At 43.4% G+C, this 17,301-nt stretch overlaps 1 protein-coding gene across 1 annotated transcript in view; it reads right to left on the bottom strand.

The window, feature by feature from the left end:
- Nucleotides 1–914: 914 nt before the first annotated feature.
- LOC146174441 (gastric triacylglycerol lipase-like) overlaps nt 915–17,301 on the bottom strand; it is a 29,160-nt gene continuing 12,773 nt past the window's right edge. The window contains exons 4-9 of the mRNA XM_084585393.1: nt 16,567–16,717; nt 13,541–13,633; nt 11,108–11,260; nt 8,218–8,289; nt 5,387–5,455; nt 915–1,157 (exon numbers count right to left, since the gene is read on the bottom strand). Coding sequence (XP_084441519.1) covers nt 915–1,157; nt 5,387–5,455; nt 8,218–8,289; nt 11,108–11,260; nt 13,541–13,633; nt 16,567–16,717 — 781 coding nt within the window. The remainder of the gene's footprint in view (nt 1,158–5,386; nt 5,456–8,217; nt 8,290–11,107; nt 11,261–13,540; nt 13,634–16,566; nt 16,718–17,301) is intronic.

The following is a 17,301-nucleotide window of genomic DNA, read 5'->3' as shown; positions in this document are numbered from 1 at the left end:
GATAACTGTTATGAAAACAGCTCAGGACGCAGAGCCACTGATATATCGCAGCCCATACGTTTTGGATATATTAGATATCCTGAGTTATACTGGTTGTTAAATCTGCGAGTCGTAATAAGGTGCAGTAAAGAAACAGTAGCTTCCTGCGTTTCATCAGCATAATTCTAGATCCTTGTTTTACCTGCAGAAATACAAAAAAATGCTGTCATCAATAAATATTCCTTGCACAACCAGCACTTGCACAGCTGACTTTCTTTCGCGTTTGCAGCGGGCACTGTTAGTTCACCCAAGCGGGAGGAAAAAGATTAGTGACAACGTACGTTATTACCAAAGAAAAAAAAACTCTGAGAAGAATAGCATGGCCGGTTTTCCATCGGCGCATTTTGAAGCACGAAATTATTGTGGATCGTGCTTTCCCTTGCAAGCGTCCTTACTTTAAAATACAAAAGACAAAGAGTGCTCATTTTGATGGACTAATTTTTGAGTGGAGTTATAGTTGAGACAACATTTGTGGAGCGCAAGGAACGACGATAATACACTGAACACTGTTTTATTGACGCTTGTTCACTACTGCATCTTCATAGCATTCGCTTAATTACCCCTACTACGGCACATGGAATCTAACTGCTCCACTAATTGGAAGTGTTCCGAGAAATCTACATGTAGTATACATGGGTAACTACATCAACGCAAGGTGCCCATAAAGTGCAAAAACACATCAAACTGCCTCGTCTCATAGTAAGGCGTTGTGAAGCTGATCTCTTGCTGCAGACGGGCTGTTTTGAGACAAGTAGACGCGCTGTATTTAGGCTACGAAATCATCGAACTATCGCAAGCGCTTCGCAACAAACTTCAAAAGCGCATGTTTTGCGAGTGAAAAGGCAGCTCGCTGATGACCTCCTTTATTGTCCCTGTTAAGCAAGATTCTTGAGGGCGTCCAGAAGTGGCTTGTGGAGAAACTCTGTCGCATTATAGCCCGTGAGAAAGTCCAGGTGGCGGAAGGTATCCTGCGGTACGACACGGTTGAAGAGCACCCTCGAGCCCAACGTCTCTACGAGGCCAGCCACATCACGTGGGTCAGCGAGAATGTCACCCTTGGACGTAAACAGTGCCACGCGGATGGAGATGCGTTCCAGAGGGTAAGCAGGGGGATCCGTCTGGAAGAATGAACATGCCCACATTTATTCACGGCCTGGTCAGGCCATATGTTGAAAAATTTTCATAGGAACAGATTGCGTAGACCAAGAGGCTTGCATTGCGGTCATTGGAATTTACTGACATACTGCGCCCCTAGATGCGGGTGTCCTCCCCACAATGGAGCCTGCATTGACCACACGTGCTTCTTTCAATACCCTGCTTCAGGAAGGAGGTCGAGCTATCACCGACATAACTAAAACAAATCACTCTTGAATACTACCATGAGTACCATGCAAATCGTATGCACATCTACACCGACGGTTCAGCGAATGCCGTGAGTTCTTCATTCTCAATGATCATACCCGAAATTACTAAAGAAATAAAAGTTAGGACAATTGACCGTACTTCTTCAACAGCTGCTTAACTGACCGCTCTACGTGTCGCTATTGGGCATATCAGTCAGCAAAGCCCTTAACGATGGTCTATTTTCACAGATTCAAAAGCAGCTGTGCAAGCCTTAAAAGCGGCTCTTCGCCGTGGAGCCCATGAGCAATTCGTCGCGGAAATACGACAACTTAATCACTATGCCATAAATGGAAGACATGACTTCATCTACCAATGACTTCCAGGACACAGCAGCATAGCGGGCAATCTCCGGGCGGACGAGGTCGCACGAACAGCCCACCAAGACGGCGATTGTGTGTTGATTCCCTTTTCTAGGGCTGACGCAGCGGGCAGGCTTCGCGCAGTTGCGCGGGAACACACGCTCTCTTTATCGAATTATGACCAGTTTGCGAACTGCCGCTTAAAATCCTTGGGCCCTGACCTGAAGCTCCGCCTTCCACCTGGCCTTCCCCGATGTGAAGAAACTTTGCTGTGCCGCCTGTGGTTTGGTGTAACCCTTACAAACTCTTATTCTATTGTGATAGTTATGGCAAATAGCCCTGCATGTACAAAGTGCGGGTGCGACGAGTCTATAGGCCACGTTTTTTTTTAGTGCCCCATATACAGCGCGGAATGACAGTGTCTATGCCGTGCGCTGGAGCGTCTAGAAGGACGCCCACTGACTGAAATTAAGATCCAAGGCCCCAGGCCGCGGCGATCGTCTGCGGTGAAGGCCTCCCAGGCACTGCTCCGCTTTATGAAAAGCACAGGACTGATCGAAAGGCTATGCATTTTTATGTTACGTGATATGGCTGTGACGTGATTTGATGTGACATGTTTGTGATGTCACTGTACTGTCTTCAGCCATCGCTCTCTCAACCACAACGTTTATACCCACGTAACCCTCTTCCCCAGTGCAGGGTAGCCAACCAGTTCCTTTACCGGTTAACCTCCCTGCCTTTCCTTCTCCTCATCTTCCTCCTCTTGCTCGTGCGCTCCTCAGGTTCACACTAACAGAGAAAATAGCCACGTTCGCCGATTTCATGTTGCGTTTGGTGGTGAAGTCGCCACACGTTGGGCGTCACCTTAAGTTATAACTTAAGCTGACGCCCAAGGGACTCTTAAGCTTTGCCTTAAGGGTAGACGCGACAGTTCATTTAACACGGCCTGTTCATTCCGCCAATTTCCTTTCTTATTCGCTGTTCATTAGCATACATTGGTACGACAAAGCATACACTATGTGGACCTTCTATTATGTGGCAGCGCAGTAACGTAGGCGGGCTTTCCTGTGCGCGCCGCAAGCTGACACTGATTGTCGTGTTACGACAGTGGAGAACAAAAACAAGGCCGACACCAGTATTTCTGCAACAGGCGTGGACAAAATGTTCTAGCGTTAAAAGTTTAAAATATACTACCCTTTAGAGCGACAACTACTGCAGTATTAAGTAAATCAATTCCGGAAGAGGGGCATGGCCAATTTTTTCTGCGACACGACTCCCATTGACACTTTGTGTGAATGACGTAACCTGATTAGCCAGCATCATTGTCCCTAAATAGCATATCTTGAGCTAACGAAAGGCTCATCGACATGCCATCTAAATATCCCAATTGCGCGCCCAGAAAATTTACCGCCTTTTCTCTCAGGCGTTTTGGTATCTGTTTGTTTGTATGTTCCCGACTAATCATGAAGATTATTCCTCTGACTCAATATATAGCTCTGCAAACTTTGACACTTTTTGCCTCCAGATGCGCAATACACTGCTACAAATACCTGTTACACTATCGCAATCTTAAAGAAATAATAGTCCTGCACGCTCTCGATAATAGGCTTTACGGAACATGCGGTAGAAATCCGCAACAGCGAGGACATTTGGATGGAGGCAAAAAGGAATTAGGGGCAAATCTGACGTGCATTTAAATGAACGTTAAAGATAGCCGGGTGATTTATAACATTGAGGATCGGTCTCGTAGCTGTAGTTGCTTCTGGATGATAAAAGGCCCTTTAAAAGCTATGAAAAAAGATCAGACAAAATCACTTCAGTGCTATTCCAACGTGCTGTCCTAATGTTCCTTTTTTTTCAATGTTCGTTTATTTAGCGCACAGGATATTTATTAAAGAACATGTACCAACTAGATGGTCACATAATGCCACGGCTGCAGCAGCCCCGACTTCATGGAGTGGTCAGGGCGCCATGTAATGAAGCTACACTTGATATCGGAATCGCAGCGGACGTTGTTTTTCTGCAGCACTGCATTGCTGTGAAGTTTTAGCGGAAAGAGCAAAAAATGTCCCCCCTCAACCGCTGCGTCATTTGCAAGGAAAGTGCGCACGGAACTGGCTATTTAAATAAATACGGCTACTGTTGACTTGCAGTTGTTTTGCCAAACGTCCTTATCTGGTTCAGAATGCGCGCTATCAATCACTAAATGTCCGCATCGAGATCAGGGAACCAAACGCACACACATCCGGGTTGTCACGAACGGCGGCGGTCGCACCGTATCTCAGCTGCAGTGGACTCGTGCGCCTAGGAAAGCCTGTCTCAGAGCTTTTTTCCATCCTGCAGTTCTTTTTAGAAAGAGATGTGATGTCGCCCCAAGTTCTCTTATGCAAGCATTAGGATGAAGGGTTTGGTTTCTTGATCCCTGCGCAGACGATTACTGATCTGCAACACTCGTGACCGGACCAGGTAAGTACCATAGCCCAAGTTGCAACCAGATAAAAGATACCGCACTGCGCAAGCTCCGTGCGCAGCGTATGAGGCGGTAATTGGGGCGCGAAAATTTGTGACTTGACAATAAATGTGCACGGCAGCTTTGGAATACAAGGACACTGCATTACGTCGTCTTCTCATCGAGCTAACAATTCTTATCTAGAAGTGCTTCCCGAAAATTGATTTTTTTTTCTTCCGGGTGTCAGCAGTCATCTGCTGGTGTCGATGCGTCTATGGTTGTTGAGACTAAAAAGAATTCGCAAAACAGACAAAAACTCTGAGACACCAAAGAGATGTGGCAGACGCGTAGGCACAATATAGATAACGGGGAAGCAAGCAGCAGCCGTTGGCACAGTATGATAACATATATTTGTGACTCCTCCTGGTGCAGAATCTCCGAAGGAAAGAGGAAAGGATAATTTTCAAACACCTGTAATTCAGGTGACGTGAGAAGAATATTGAAAATTTCTTCAAGGAATAATAGGTGCTTCAAAATCCAAGTATTCCGGTCTTTTCTATCCTCTTTTGAATAATGTTTTCTAGCCCATTTAAGGAAGCAGATATTTAAGGAAGCAAATATTCACACAGAAAGGCCAACCGCAGAGAGCTATCATTAGGTACTTATCGGGGTCTTAAGAGATACTGTCCGTGTTTCATTGACCTGACTTCTCCTTTCATTAGGTGTACAACCTGTAACCCGATGTAATTTGTTACCGCTATCAACGCTGCTGCTAAAAAGACATGTCAGTAGCTTTCAGGAAGCCTCATTAACCTGTGTTGTCTGATAAAGCGCCAAAACAAGAACTATATTTCAGAGTGGGCTTGTAGCGTCACAAAACACTCACAAACGGCGTCGCACTACCAAAAGCATTTCATATCGATAGCTACTTACTAAACTTTACACTTTAGTAAGACAGTGTTAGCTTGAAACGGCAACTAACTTTTAAGGCCTGTAAGCTGGGTAGGTATGTAACTGAATGAAGCTACACATTTGGAACCTCAATTAGTCGGTATATTGGTGAGACAGTTTCCGTAGCTAATGGAAACCAAAGAAATTATTCAATATAGAACTTAGCAATTCGGAAAATACATATTTTTTCGAAATCTATCTTTCTGAATTTATAGGGAAAATAAATGAGGGAATATTCTCTCACCTGTCCATAGCGCCTTTTATTTTCTTCGGCACCATAGTCATACATCTGGAATTTGTCGCTTCTGTAGATCTGGAAGTATTCGCCATTCACGTGAAATACACTGCTGATAGAACACTACCGGTATACATACAGTCCCCGGAACAAGGGGCCTTTTAATATAAAGGCGCTCTATTCTAGTTTTATTTCATTTTAAATGCATGGGGGGGGGGGGGAGAGTGGTGGATATTATTATCCGAGAAACTTGGGGATAACAATGTGAATAAGACTAAACTTTTGCCGACTCCGTAATGGCGGAGAAAATATAGTTACATTAAGAGACATTAAGTTTAATTTCTCCACGGAACCGGCAAAAAAATATTGGCTATTGGGTTCAGAACGCGATTAATAAATGTGGTTTGTTTTCCACAATCAACGTTATATGTGGTATTGACATCACACCCACTTCATCATCACTGCAGATACATGTGATGTATTTGAGTGTCAGTGGGTATAAGTGGCTATAAATGACGTTCTCAAAGAAAGAGAGCTTAATATGCAGTCATCCAGATAAGAGATGCTTAAGTGTGTCACAGGGCGGTGTTAAACTTTCCAGATATATTAAGCGGTAGTTTTATGTGTAACCTGTCACTGTCAAGTGAGAGCCATGGTGTAATATGTATACAAGTTACGAGATTTTAATAGAGCGATTCTGCTATTTTTCGTGGATCAAGTCCATTCCGTTAAACCGGATATAGGAAACACTAAAAGGTCTCGTTCACATCTCACAAAGCTTTGAGCTGCTTTTTCATCAGGCACACCAAGCCTCAATGCACTCACGACCTACTTTAATAAAGCCTGTCATGGTTGGCCTAAAGTACGCAGCAGAGTAACGTTTTATAAATTATGAAATGTCTGTAATTCTTTTATTAGTGAGCTGCACATCTTCTTGCAATCTGGAGGATAAGTTCGCAATTTCAAATGTTAGATTTCAAATCGATTTAAAATTACTTACCTGCTATGCTAGAAAAGTAATTTAAGTTGTCTGCTGCTTAAAACTCCACTATTATTATTCTGTCGGAAAAATGCTTAGACACCAAGGTGTCTATATCTGACAGTGCTTGCGAACTCAGTCCAAATACGGCCAATTTTCTAATACATCGGGAGGCTTTCTATTTATATGATTTTAGCTTAGGTTGGCAAAGCTTAGAGTTCGAAGCAAATACATTTTGATTGCAAAGAATGTCTGTGCAGATAATCTCAATTACAAGAGGGGCTGACTTGACTGCGAACAAAATGCACATGAGGCGGTGGCAATGCGACAAAAGGGTGGGCGGAAGGCATGTCAATGCGTTCTACCACGGCATGGCTGGGCAAGACGCCTGGCTTTCCATGTAATAAAACAATAGTTCCTGCAATGACATGCCACTCGCTTGTAGTGCCGAGGAATCTAGAGGAGCCGTCCAAATTTTTAGGGCGAGTGCGTTGCGTAACCCACTCAAGCCCAACGAGTATTCTTATGCGAGCCTTCTAGAGAACTCAGGAAAGAAAAATCTAAACGGAGCGGAGTGGATTTAAACCCCGAAGTTCTCGCGCCAAGCGAGAACGGTAACTCGTAGCTATTGCCGCGGCTGGGCACCCCGCATGTTTTATCTTGTTACTCTCTCACGTTAGGTGCGTACACAAAACTCCCGCCGTCGTGGTTTTCACGAGAACCGGTCTGTGAAATCGGTCAGCTACATCATTTCGTCATCATTAAAGGGCAAAGCATTATCTGCTAATGGCTATCTGGATATTAGCGGCATCATGGCAATCCCTGCGTGAATTGTGAACCACGAAGGTGTTTCCACGTCAGTCTATTTTTCACTAGCAGCGGGAAGCTTCGAATGCAGGAAAGGGAGATCGTAATTATCTCGTTGGAATTACGGCCGGGTTTCGAAGCGGCGTCTACAGTCTCTAGGCTCTGATCGACTCCTACTTGCACCCGTCCTACACAACGTGAAGGAACCTCGCTGTCTCTCATGTGTAGTGGTGGTACGTTCCCAAGACGCTTCTTTTTTGATCAGCATGGCTAATATCGAGCGACATTTGCGATTGGCAGGAAACAACTTGGCATATTTTTAGTGAATGTTCCAAATCGAGTGCAGTTGGGCGGTGTTACACGTGCGTGAATGTGTGGCACTGTGGCGCCATCATTGGGAAGGCGGCCGAAACATTACATACGGTAAACCTTGTCTCGTTAAATCTCCATCAGTGCCTGGGTATTCATGGTTAGCCTGCCAGATGAACAGAAATAAGAGCAGAAAAAAAGACAAATCGATGCCCTAATGACGGCAAATCAGGGCCTGAATAATAAACAATTTTTATAATTGCACTTATTGGCGAAAGCCTTTTCTAGTCTTCTTTCTCTTCTGCCCACCTCTTCTCTTCTTTCTCTACCTTTCGTGTTTGCGTGCTCGTTATAATTTCATTTTCTTTTCTTTGGCTTCGTCGTGAGAGAACATTGCGACGTCCTTATCGGGGAAACTATGTTAACGTCAGAAGCTATCGTGACGTCTCGCTGACGAATCTCGCGCAATCTCGCTGAATCTCGCAGACACATTTTGCGAACGCATCTCCCAGACGCGAGATGCTTAAAATTCGTTACCGGATATTGGCTCTGGCTTTTAGCACGATGCCATCTCTTGGCCGTCTTGAACAGGAACGCTTAAAAATAAAGCGCTCATTCGGCCATTCGCGCAATCAAAAACAGCCTTTCGCATGCTTTTACCTAGTCCTAGACTCTTCTGACTGTGCATCGTGTGATTGGGGAATAGTGTCCTTTTCATTGAGTGTGTCATTATCGTTTCGCTTACCTGGACATAGTGGTGAAGGTCTTGGTACGAAGTACCGATAGGATAGTGGGCCAGCATTACTGGTATTCGTGTCTGAAAAAAAAAAGGTTTTGCTTTATAGCCTCCACACATTTAACAGCATTGAAATAAGGGGGGGGGGAGGGGGGTACGAATACACTCAGTCTGTTGGAGAGAATCAACTTCTGAGATTAAGAATTGGGCCAAATAAAATATTGGCATATATTATTGAATAAAATTCGTACAACATTTTTATCATTTTTTTATTTTTATCACGACTAGGGAGCAGCGCATGGCCGGGGTTGCCGTACGTAGCCCGCAGTGCTAGCAGATGGCACATCTGCGGTAACTTCGCGTCGTCCGATGCTGCCTGAAACCGGTGCGAATTTGTTTACTTTCGTGATGCAGTGGGGGGCAGACCTTAATTTTTTTATCCAAGTTTTGTTTAGTTAACAACAGATCGCTCAAACAATCGATCGTTGCTCCAAAGACGAAACGGGGCTGTATTACGCTTTTGCTGCGCCGTCGGTCGGTGCTCGAAGGCTGACGCCGCCTATTTTATGTGTTGCTCTCAAAACATAACCTAAAGCAGAAATGTACGATTATGCAATGTTGATTCGCCGCGTGTCGTGCGCTTTTCATACTCAGGCGGCAACGCACAATTTCAGTTCACACACGCCACCGCAATCTCAGTTAACGACGCGAACCGAAGCGCCAAGCGGGGTTCACGCCTGCAGAACTCGAGCAGACAACTTTCGCAGCTACCGGATGTGTGTCCCTGACGTCGTGGACATCGTGGTTGCAGCCAATGGCAGCCTATCGCTCTCCGTAGTTGTGACGTAGGTACTCACAGCAGAATAGTTCCAAATGTCACCGCCACAAGAGAACCGAACATCCCGCGAAATCAAACAAGAAAACGCTGTTTTTAAAAGGGATTATTAAATCGCTGGCTTTGTTCCGAGCATTTATACTTTGGCGAAGTTTTAAAACCAGTCGTTATACACATTACAATATTGATCGATGGCCTATCCAGCCATTTAATAGTCCTGTTAATCCAAATTGATGATCAGAAAGACCTAAGTAACGCTTATGTACAGTTAGTATATTGGCGTCGCACTTGATATAGGCCATCCAACGTATATGACGTGATGCTACTGCATAACAATTGCAGGGGCCCCGCTGCCTCTCTTGTTTCAAACTAGGCGCGGAGCGTTTCCATTCGTTTAGGTACATGCGCGCGCAGCACGATTGGACATGCGCGAGCTGTCAATCACGCGGGGGGGGGGGGGGGGGCGCAAGCGATGGGTGCAGCAGCGGCGAGCGATAAGGGCGGCGGACGAGGATTCCGTCGCGAGCCCTGCTGTGGGCGATTGCGCTGTCGGCTAGCGGTACGATCCAGCATAATGTAGGTAGCGTAAACGTACACGAATGGTGGAGTGGGCCCTTACCAGCACGATGACTGAAGCGGTGCCTTCCGAGATAAGTGATCCGTTGCACGGGCGCCACTGCTAAGCGGGAAGCAATGTCTCTTGCACCGCTCGAAGTCTAGCATTGTCGTATAGCCCTATTCGAAGCCCTGACCACCGTTCTGTTGTAATCTTAATATTGCGCTGTTTCGAGGTTCGATCGCGTGCTTTGCTGCACGAACATTTACACTAAGCTGGTTGGTCTTCATTCACGTCGGCTGAGGGGCGCGCTAATGTAAATCTAAATAGGTGAGCAAGAGTCACAAGCGCATATTAGCAAATAATTCACAGCGGCGTCCCATGTATGATTTTGCAAAGAGATTTTTGTTGATCCGGAATACACCGTAGTTTTTATAGAGACTGTGGATATGTCCCTTTCCGTGTGGGACCATCTCTGCTGGATACGGTTTTTAGAATGCAGGGCCTTGCAGAATTAACTGATTAATGGCAATTATTTCGTATCTGCGATGAGACCTGTACAATATGCGCATCTTAGAATATCGCACAATATAAGAAGATGCTGTAGCGTAAAGCTAAATTCTAAATCACATTTAACTAATTCACAGTAATTAATGAAGGTCCTAATATGTGCAGTATAATTACACCCGATATAAGCTATCAAGCGAATATAACACAATGACTTAGCATAAAGTTTAGTTTAATCAAAATGAGCTATTTAATGGTAGTTAATTAAGACCTGCAATTATCACAATGCAATATTATACGTCATAAGCTATCCAAAAATATAACACTTGGTGCTTTTATATTCTAAATACGCTGCACAGCAACTGCGAACCCATTCTGCGCACAAATTCCGTCGACATTTGGTTCACTATAGTTTGTTCACAGCACGCTTAAGGAAAATAATAATACGCAGTAAAAAGCTTCAGGTGGAGTCATACCAAGTAGCTTCAGAGCTTGCTGGGGCACTTTGGTTAACAAAACAAACGTATGGCTGCAACACAGAGATATTGTTTACTAATTTGAATAAAAAAGTACCGTTCGGTACTTGCTTTGCGAAAGATTTAGCAGGCGTGAAAATATACAAAATGTTTGCTTATTAAAACAAAATTAACAGCTAAATTGCACCGCTTGTCATGTACCCCAGTCAGAAAAAAATACCTAGAAGTTTCTGTTGTTACGAGAGAATTTCTGTGCAGTTTTTGACGGGAAACCTGTTTTGAGAAGAGAGCGTTATGTAGTAACAAAAGAAGTTTCTGTTGTTACAACAGAAAAGTGCTACAGAGTTACATACATAGAAATACACTACAGAAAAACCGCAGAACTACAGAAAAATCGGACATTTACGACAGAACTACAGAATATTATGTTATATCTTTCACACAGTTTTGTATCTTTTTCCAACTTGGTCTCAGCGTCCATATTTGTGTTGCGCAGTTTGCTTGCTAAAATAATCAACAAGCTACCTTGTTCAGTTGCTCAGGAGACACAAACATCGTAATGGCAAGTGTCAAAGAACAGGGCTGTCCTCCGAAGATTCCGCATACAAGCGTCAAGGCTTCCCTGGGAATACTGGGCAGGTAGAAGTACCCGCTGTCACCCTTAGGGTCCAAAATTAACTGCGTTGGAAGAAATCAGAAAGTTGGATCAAATATTAGTTACTGCGAGTGAACGCAGTCATAAGGCTTTCTGATTGGTCAAGAGAATATGGGTCGCGGTGTGTTGTAATAGGTAGAATAGATGGGAATGAAGCCAGTGTGTCATAAGTAGGCCGGAAATTTCCGGTTTTGACAGAACAAAACATTGATAAACATGCGGCTGTAAAAAAAAAATGAAAATGGTTAAAACCAAAAAACCTCGAATTCGATATGTTCATCGTAGCTAGCCTGGAACACATGTTTCACGAAAAACCTCTAAGTTTATTCCTCTCAGCCCGCACTTGTAATGGCTTGCCGGAGGAGATTGTCACCGCTTTGCCCTCTTCCTTTGAAGATGCTTTTGCTGAGTTTATGTTCAATTGAATGATATATAAAATTTACGTATCCACTTTTTTCTCGGTTTTTCTAGCAATTATATACACTTTAGTGTGACTGTGTTTTCAATGTCTTATTTTAATTATGACATATAATATGTCTTTATTTATTGAATTCTACTACCTGTAAGATTTTGCAATGTTTTCCCCTCCACAGTAATGCCCTTGTTATGGCGCTGTAGGTGTCTTAATAAATAAATAAATTGACTACAAAACGCTGAGCTCGAAAACCAGCCCAAGGCGTGGATTGAGACGCCCGCAGCTCTTTTGCGGCGGCCGCCGAAATGCATCAACTAGAATCTGCATTTCTGTGCAACAAATAATCCGTTCAAATCTGTTAGCCAGCGTCTCTCCGTGGATTGTTTACCATCCGAAAAACTCGTTTCTAGACAACATTCCCGCATTATTCCTCTGAAGTAGCGTTGCGAGGCCTGCTAGGAAAGTTGCAGGATGAATTCAGTTCATATAAACAGATATACAAACTGGTAGTGCGGAATGAATTTATTATGAAGGAACTTGAGTCTGAGTTTCAAAGTGACCATCAGTAGACGGTGAGCTCGGTTGTCCACCATCCTTTGTTTTCGAAGCTGCATGAGTGTAAGTGGCAAGTTTTAGCACTATAGTGTGCTTGACAATTTACGTTTTTTGTAGCGTGTACTGGAAGAAATCAGGAGCATTAACACAGTCGAGGGAACATCGACATCCTCGTGGTTGTTTACTGGTGAGCAGCACAAGTATTTCATTTATTGCTTCTATGCTTCAACAGATGGCATACAGACACACCCTTGAAGAACCATGAGATACACAACAAAAACAGATATGAAAGGTGCTAGCACCAACCGCGGATCTCAAATCGTTTAGCACATATTGTGGCGTCTGGGCTTCGCTGGCGTTAAGGAGCTTAGAAAAAAAGAACTGTAGCCCAGATACTTGAATTGGCCAAATCAGAACTATGCGCGAAAGCACATAATGTGCATGTCTCTTTCTGTTCGAGGCCATGGTTTCATGACGAAGCTTGAGGCAAAAGTAAAAAGTAGGCGAAACGAATCATTGAGCACATTGGCGATAGCGTATTAAAATATTTTGGGATCGCTCAGAGCACTTCAAGAGGGCAGCGCGATGGCGTTTTCTTTGAATGCCGCTCTGCTATACGACGGTTTTTTAGTCCTAAAAAGTTCATGTATAGAAGCCATGAGCCAAACATTGCTGGTCTGTAAAAGGACATTTTGGTGATTTTTCCACACACAAACTTAGAGCGTGACATTCTTGTAAATAATTATTGACGATTGCGCGGTGCCATTATTCTGTCATCCGTAAAATGCATATCATAGCAGCAGTTGCATACTGTATTCGTCTCGAAAGCAATACTGATACGCTTTGTAGATTCTATACTTCCTTAATGGATCATTTCTGCATTCTGAAATATTCTTTAAGACAAGAAAGAAGTGGCATTGTAGCAGCAGGAGAACAAAGCGCTTTTGTTAACTCAAATTTGACCAGGAAACGGTGTGCTTGAATCGTCACATGGCATTTCAGCAGGTCGCAATATTAAGCATGTCACACTGACTCGTTTGGTGAGATGGCAAAATGCGCTCCGGGGTTGTACTGGGTCGTCTCGACCCTAGTGCGCAAACGTTAAAGCGATCATAGAGATCTACTCTTTACATGTCGTGCGTAAGCCCCAATGCTTAGATAAATTAAGCTATAAGATGTATTTAGAGCATATAAAGAACAGACGGACTTTTAATTGAAAGCGCAGAGAGTAGAATCATTATCCGATGGCTGTAAGTGGGGCAGGAATTGAATAAGCATTTCTATACCCAAGCTACCTTCAGGCAAACAGAGTTACATGAAACGATTTACTCACAAACAATATATCGGAGATGGCGATAAGCGGTGGAAATGGGAAGCCCGCGTGAGCGATGTTTGATACTGGACCATAGCCCATCAATATCTCCACCTGAAAAAAGAAAAGAATACGTTTTTGGACGAATGTATTTATTCACCCTGTTCAAGGTTAACTCTGTCTTTGAGTTTACAAGAGCTAGCAAAGCGTTAATTTATCTGAAATTAGTGCTATAATATAAAGGTAGTTGTGGAATCTAATTCATGGCACCAATCCTTGTTGAAGATAAAATGTAAAAAAAAAATGCTTTCAAATGATTCTGTGCAGATAAGAATTTTTATGTCAAAATAGATAAGGTGAACGTCCCGCAAGTTACACAAAGACACTAATGATCAGCTTTGTTCGGCTAAATTAGGCCCTGCAGGCTTGTGTTGTACGAAAGTTTGTCAGTGCAGTTCAGAACACGTTCTTAACGCTACGCTCTATCAGAAGTTGACCGTTAATGTGTTTGGACATCTGTACACATACGAAGTTTTTTTGCAGTTCAAGTAAGGCTGCACATATTAACAGCAAATATTACCTGTGATTGGTTCGGTTTCGTTTCCTATGATTAGGGGTTTAACATCTCAGAGTGACTCAGGTTATGAAAGGCGTGGTAAAGGAGGGCTAAAGAAATTTCGACTGCATGGGGTTCTTTATTGTGCACTGACAAACTACTTCGCAGGGATGCCTTTCGTTTTGCCTCCAGCGAAAAGCGGCCGCCACGGCTAGGATTCGATCCGGCATCCTTGAGTAGAGAAGCCGAGCACCTTAATCAAGAAGCCACACGGGCGCTGAAAGATTGGCCAGGTGCAGCTGCTGCGTATTTTAGTGAATAAGAAGAAGTGATGATGAGAAAAGAGGCGGGTTTGCAAAAGCAAAATGCATGTGCCGTGGAGGTGTGGATTTAAGGACCCTGTTCTTTGGCGTTCTTGTTTGCTCTACATTCTAGAAAACAAAATTGTCATCATATTCGGGCGAACAGTAAATTTCATCTGCAGAAACACATAACGCAGAGGACTGCAAGGAATGATCGATCTGCGGATGTTTTCAGGCATTCGGAAGCTCGCTGCGTAGGCTCAGTGGTGGGGGCGTTTTTAAACTGAGGGCAGTGTCCAGATATGTACTGGCCACAACAACAGACCTTCCATGTAGGCAAAACGGGAAAATATAGTTGTAATGAGTTTGCGAACGATATGTGTAATTGCAGAAAGTTTTCTGGAATTATGATAAATTTATTAGAAATTAAAGTCAGTGTTATATTGGCCTCCTTGTGTTGCTTGCAATGCGTTTTAATAATAAAGTAGAATACAGATTTATTTAGAATGAAGAAAAGGCTACCCAGTCTCAAAAAAACTACAGACATTTTGTGATGTTACGACAGAATTTCTGCGCGGTTTTTGACGGGAAACCTGTTGTGACAACAGAACATTCTGTAGTAACATCAGAAATATCTGTAGTTACAACAGAAAAGTGCTACCGAATTACAGACAACAGAAATATGCTGCAGAAAAAATACAGAACTACAGAAAAATCTGATGGTTACAACAGAACTACAGGATATTTTGTATTTTTGACACAGTTCTGTAGTTCTTTTCGACTGGGTAACTGATAGTAAGAGTCATCCAAATTCTACTTAAGGAATAAACTAGACAGAGGCGGCGTTAAAAATGTACCGATAATGCTCGCATTTGCAGTCTGAGTAGCTAAACCGGTGAAGTTATGCTATGATTACGTGCTCATTACACTCATTCTGCTACAAATGCTACCCATTCTACTCCACATTCGAGGTTTTCGCTAAAATGTGGATGAACAGCCCTTAAGGAGGTACGCTAATAAATGAATAATATTATTCAATTTAGTCGACGCAGGTGATGTTGCTGCGAAAGGCACCTGGATGTTCGGTGTGATAAGGAGATTTATAATTCTGTTTAAAGGCGAAGTACGATGAGGCGAATCTGCGATACAAGGAGAGTCTTATATGCCTAGCAATTTGTACAGGTAATGCATTACAGTATTTCCATGTAGAGATCAACTATACTGCAAGTGGCGCTGTCATGGCAACCCTTCCTATCAGTCCAGTAGACTGCAACACGGGGTTTGAGGGCAGCGATACCTTCCCTGCTGGAGCGCAACCGTGGAAGGAGTCTGTTTGCTCGCTGAAAACACGTGCTCTTGCTGCTCGCTTTTGGGGACACTTGCTGGCCCTCTGTTTTCGCTACTAGCTTGAGAGCATCATAATACCGTTTGTTAAGACTACCTGAGTAGTCGTCGTTCTTAGCTCGTTAGGAAATGGGGAACACTGCCCTTGCATAAGGTTCGTTCGCGCTCTCCTCGCTCAGATACAGAGAGCTTCGCTCGGTGGCCGCTCAGGACACGCGACAGTAATTTGTCTGGTAGCACTATTTTCGGTTACACAGTAACATATTTGCGAACAACAGTTCCATGGATCATTTGCTCCAGCTGAGCACAGAATAAATTTTTTTTCGAGTTTCAGGAATTTAAATAAAGTGTATGTCGGCTTTCATCATCATAAACCTGACCATACCTATTGCAGGGCAAAGGGCTCTCCTATATTCCTCCATTAAACCCGGTACTGTGCCAGCTGTAATACTCGACCATCTTCACGTTATTAATGTTATCCGCTTACCTAATTTTCCACCGCCACTTTTACACTTGGCTTCCATACAAGTCCAATGTTTCCCTGTTAGACATCACCAATTTATTACCTTCATATTACATGACCTGTCTCAGCTCATTGATTCTTCTTGATTTCGACAAGAATGGCACTAAATCGAGCTCGTCATCTGACCCACCCTGAACGCTTGCTATCTTTTATGTTACGCCTGCAATTCTATATTTCTTATCTCTGTAAATGGTTCCCAATTAAATTAAAACTTTATAAGCCTCCATGTTTCGGCAGCAAAGGGACAACCAGCAAGAGGGCAGCTTCCGCTTATATACAACTGGGACATCTCCACACTTCTGGTTCATTACGGCGTACGTACCTTGTCATTGTACTCGGGCCTGGTGGAGAGGAGGACAAGGCTTGCAGTGAAACCCTCAGAGAAGGCCAGCAGAGGAATCTTGGATACACCAGTGGTGTTGAGGATCAGGTCTATTACCGCGGCTACATCATAGCGGCCGATCTCATCGAAACTGCACCAAGAGATTAGCCGAAGGGAAACGACAGAGAATTAAGATTTAAAACCGACCTGTCTTCAGTTTAGATGACTCACACGTGACTTGACTTCCCATTTCTTTCTAACCGTTAATGTGCGGTTGAATACTGCCTTTACCTAGACCATTTTACGTGACGTTATTTTATCCTAGCGCAAATATTAGCAGTTTTTATACCACAAATGTTTATTAATAGAGCGTAATAGAAATGTATGACATTGAAATAATGAAGTACCAGAAATTTTACTCTGTGATGAAAAAGGACAGTTATGCCCTTTTTATGACAGTAAAATAGGATTGATTTCGCAAAACAAAAATGAAAAATGCTTCATTAACCTTAGCGCAACGCTGTGATATTGTACTGAAAATCATGTGCCTGAGACGACTTGATGGTTTTAAAAGGATTGTGGTTTAGTAATTCTCTCAAGACCTCCAGATTCTTCATGGATGTATGGAGAATGTTACTTTCGTCTGTACCATCACTACAATTACACGAACTATCCTGTGAACAGGGTTATAAACGGAACTAGAGCAGTACCACTGTTGCTTTTTAGGTTGTTAAT

This window comes from Amblyomma maculatum, chromosome 11, assembly GCF_055883805.1.
Source record: "Amblyomma maculatum isolate TAMU_Amacu chromosome 11, ASM5588380v1, whole genome shotgun sequence".
Taxonomy (NCBI): domain Eukaryota; kingdom Metazoa; phylum Arthropoda; class Arachnida; order Ixodida; family Ixodidae; genus Amblyomma; species Amblyomma maculatum.
Note: the sequence above shows the minus strand (reverse complement) of the source record. Positions and strands in the feature narration are given on the sequence as shown.